Source organism: Bidens hawaiensis, unplaced genomic scaffold (assembly GCF_021521415.1).
Source record: "Bidens hawaiensis isolate Kalapana, Puna unplaced genomic scaffold, B.hawaiensis_p1.1 tig00032385_1, whole genome shotgun sequence".
Taxonomy (NCBI): Eukaryota; Viridiplantae; Streptophyta; class Magnoliopsida; order Asterales; family Asteraceae; genus Bidens; species Bidens hawaiensis.
This window is the reverse complement of record NW_027495509.1, coordinates 28,026-32,306: the sequence shown is the minus strand read 5'-3', so window position 1 is coordinate 32,306 and position 4,281 is coordinate 28,026. Positions and strand designations below refer to the sequence as shown.

Sequence of the window (4,281 nt, the reverse complement as noted above, 5' to 3'; positions counted from 1 at the left end):
TAAACCCACAGGCCTCGCGCCAAGGGTGGAATACTCATAAACCCACAGGCCTCGCGCCAAGGGTGGAATACTCATAAACCCATATGGCTACGCGCCATACTAAAAGGTTCGGCCACGAGCCGCGTAAGCACCTGTGACATCATTATTATTATCCGGCCGTTTGTGCCTCCATTATTATTTCGAAGACAAGTCGGGATAGTCATCCTGCACAGAAGAGGCCCTTGTCGGCCAGTCATTATCATCATTTTACAGCTCGTAAGCCGCCTTGCGCGCCAGCTTCATTATTCTACAGCCCGTAAGTCGCCTCACGCGCAGGCTTTATTATTCACACAGCTCATAAGACGCCTCGCGCGCAAGCTGTTATTATTCTTACAGCCCGTAAGTCGCCTCACGCGCAGGCTTTATTATTCACACAGCTCATAAGACGCCTCGCGCGCAAGCTGTTATTATTCTTACAGCCCGTAAGTCGCCTCACGCGCAGGCTTTATTATTCACAGCTCATAAGACGCCTCGCGCGCAAGCTGTTATTATTCTTACAGCCCGTAAGTCGCCTCACGCGCAGGCTTTATTATTCACAGCTCATAAGACGCCTCGCGCGCAAGCTGTTATTATTCTTACAGCCCGTAAGTCGCCTCACGCGCAGGCAATTATTATTCTCAAAGCTCATAAGACGCCTCTCGCGCGCAAGCTTTTATTACTTTCACAGCTCGTAAGTCGCCTCACGCGCCAGCTCAATTATTATTCTTAGCTCGTAAGTCGCCTCTCGCGCGCTGGCATTATTATTCTTAGCTCGTAAGTCGCCTCTCGCGCGCAGGCTTTATTATTCTTAGCTCGTAAGTCGCCTCTCGCGCGCAGGCTTTATTATTCTTAGCTCGTAAGTCGCCTCTCGCGCGCAGGCTTTATTATTCTTAGCTCGTAAGACGCCTCACGCGCAGGCTTTATTATGCTACAGCTCGTAAGACGCCTCTCGCGCGCAGGCTTTATTATCCTTAGCTCGTAAGTCGCCTCTCGCGCGCAGGCTTTATTATTCTTAGCTCGTAAGTCGCCTCTCGCGCGCAGGCATTATTATTCTCAGCTCGTAAGACGCCTCTCGCGCGCAGGCTTTTTTATTCTTAGCTCGTAAGTCGCCACTCGCGCAGGCTCTATTATTATAGCTCGTAAGTCGCCTCACGCGCAGGCTTCATTATTTTTACAGCTTGTCACCATCATGGGGAAAACCTCCCAAAACTCGGACAATAAAGACAAGGCCAAAGAAAAGGGGAAAAAACCGCCTCACACCTTATAAAGTCCAGCGCTCCACCTAGACGCTTGCGCGCCCAGGAACAACACTGGACTTGGGGGGGCTTGTAGGGGTATGGTACTAAAACCCGGTTCTACGACCCTAAATCTATGATGTTTGGCTTATTTCATTACATGGACTAATACGATGTTATTGGGCTGAGGGGGTTTTGTGGAGGTAACCCTAACTGGGCTAGGCCCATTAGGGTACCATGATGGTGGCCATGAGACTCTATATAAGGAGGTCTCCACCTCCTTATCATGGGTCATGCTCAATAAGAGCCACCACCACTTTTTGTGTCTGTAAACAAGAAATCCTCAGGATATCTTAGCAGTCGCCTCCACACCCCCGAAACCATTGCAGGTCTCGACATTGCAGGTCACCATGCGCAGCCGAAGAAGAAGAAGACGAAGACTTGGTTCGTTCATCTCGAAAATTTGTGGAAACATCGTCATGGATCAGGTAAGATTCATTTCGTGTTTCGACAAATATAAACAGTTAAAATTACATATGATGGATCTTACACATGTGATGCTTATTACTCCATACTCCCCATCTCCACTTCAACCACGGCCAACTAGCCATGCACTTAGATTTGAAACTATTAGATTTAGTAGCCTTAACATCACTGTGGATGAGAAAGGAGACCTCTGACAAGCCGACACATTGGTCCAACACACAAGCAACATTGAAGAAAGTTGACACGTTAACAACCCTTAGATATGCACATAATGTTTTCAACCCTTTCATACCACCCAAAATCTCCCAGCCTTCTGGGTCCAAACAAGCTTCTATATGTGACAAAGAACTCGAATCAATACACAAAGAACTCACGTTTGGGAAAGCCGTGAACGCCTTTTCTAGGGTTGATTTTGAAAAGGAATTCAATGTCAGGGTTTCTACTGTTTCTATGATTGGGAATTCTGAAAGTAATGAGTCAATATGGCAAGAATCCAGCAAAAGTGATTTCAAACTCTCAATCTTATCGATTTTGGCGTGTTTAAGGGTACTAATGCTAAGATGAAAGTGAGTTAACTTGGGAGCTTCAACATGAATATTTGCAACAGGCTTGCAACAGTCAATCTTGAGTGTGATGAGGTTCGGGGTGATTAGACTTAAATAAGATGGATGCTTAACATTTACCAAGTTAAGAACTTGAAGATTAGGGAAACACTTATCCAACTCGTGTAGGTATTCATAACCGAAATCTATGTCTTCAAGTGTCAAACTTGTTAGCATTGGCATTGGATTCAAATTGTGCACAGACAGTGATAAATTTTGAAACCTGAGGTTTAAGTGTTGAAGATTATGACCTGCATCAAAGTAAACAAAATGCCATAAATCATAATTACTATAAAATACAAACATCAACTTACAAAACAGCTAGTAGTAATGTTTTATGAAGAATTAATATATTAATAGAATATATAAACATGAACTTACAAAATATCTTGTATATAGTACTGTTTTATAAAGAACTAATATTAATAGACTACAAATAAGCTAATAGTTCTGTTTTATAAATAAGGCTTATTGATTTTAACACTCCCAACTTTTAACATACGAAATGTTCTCCAACACTCCCAACTTTTAACATATTTTCTTTTGGCACTCCCAGAGTAACGAGACACTAACTTCAAAAGTTCTCCAGCACTCCCAACTTTTAACATATTTTCTTCTGGCACTCCCAGGGTAACGAGACACTAACTTCGTTAGTGTTTGGGGGTAAAAAATGTCATTTTTCAAAGTTCAAGGATTAAAAACATGAACTTACAAAGCAGCTAATAGTACTGTTTTATAAAGAATTAATATTACTAAAAAATATAAACATGAACTTACAATACACAGCAATCAGCAGCAAAACATTCGATTTACGTCGCGAAAACCCATATCGCGTATGAAGATCAGACATTGAGAGTGATTTAGGAAGATCAGACATTGAGAGTGATTTCAACGATCCAGAAACCCTAGGCAGCCAGGCCTTAACAAAATCCTCATCGAAATAACGGAATTCACAGAAATAATAGAAAGGTATGTCCGCGATACTCATTGATTCAACAGTTTCTAGTTTTAGAAGAAGATCAAAAAAGGTCTTGCTGAAATAACTTGATTTTATGTTTCTGTAACGAAGATTAATCGATCGAAGGCATGGAAATACAGCATCAAAAGCCTTGGAAGCCACTCGGCAGCGAGCAACGTCGGATGAGTCATCAAGTCGACTCAATATTTCGAGAAGCAACGAGTCATGGAGTTTGTCCATGGAAACAATTAATAAGAGGTTTTAAAACATTCAGCAGAAGAAAAGGCTAAAGGCTAAAAATCCTACTATACATATACAACGAGTACATGCAATTAACGAGTTGTTTTATACTTTTATTTGTTCTATGGGCCTTCGAGTCCAGCCAAATCGAAACCCTTTATCCCTCTAGAGGTGCACAAACTGGGAATTCGGGTTTAAAACCGCTTTTGAAATGTTGGTCTTAGGCTCAAGCCCATGTCATTTGGCTTGATATATGTGTGATATGATGTTTATATAACAAAATTAAATGTTTTATATTTAATACAATATTTATAAAAACAGGTCACTCTCTACTTAGAGGTGGTGTACAAAAAAACCATTTCGGAACCGGTTCGTATCTAAAACCGGTTTCTACCAAAACGGTTTCCAAACCGAACCAAAGCGCCGGTTCATATAGTGGGTTTGAGTTTTTCATAATCAAACCGGTTTTGAAACTGTTTTTTTGTCTTAAACAGGTTATAAACCGAGGAACCGATCTGGATCAGTTTGGCTAATTCTATGCTTTAACCCTCCATTTACAAATAAAAATTTACATAATATTCTACACACACAACATATAATCTGCATGGAAAATTTAGATGTTCAAGATTCCAAAAAAATCCTCTAAAACCCGAAGAGGTAGTTCGACAGGCCTAGGAACAGTTCCGGTTCAGCAAATTATGTATGACCAGGACTTGAAGACATGTAATCCTCCCCACGACAC

General features: G+C 41.6%; 1 protein-coding gene across 1 annotated transcript; it reads right to left on the bottom strand.

The window, feature by feature from the left end:
* Positions 1-1,772: 1,772 nt before the first annotated feature.
* Positions 1,773-3,564, bottom strand: LOC143583403 (F-box/LRR-repeat protein At4g29420-like). The gene is made up of 3 exons (XM_077065716.1): positions 3,119-3,564; positions 3,054-3,069; positions 1,773-2,630 (listed from the first exon to the last, which is right to left on the bottom strand). The coding sequence occupies exons 1-3, from the start codon at positions 3,537-3,539 to the stop codon at positions 1,784-1,786; spliced, it is 1,284 nt and encodes a 427-aa protein (XP_076921831.1). The 5' UTR covers positions 3,540-3,564; the 3' UTR covers positions 1,773-1,783.
* Positions 3,565-4,281: the final 717 nt, after the last annotated feature.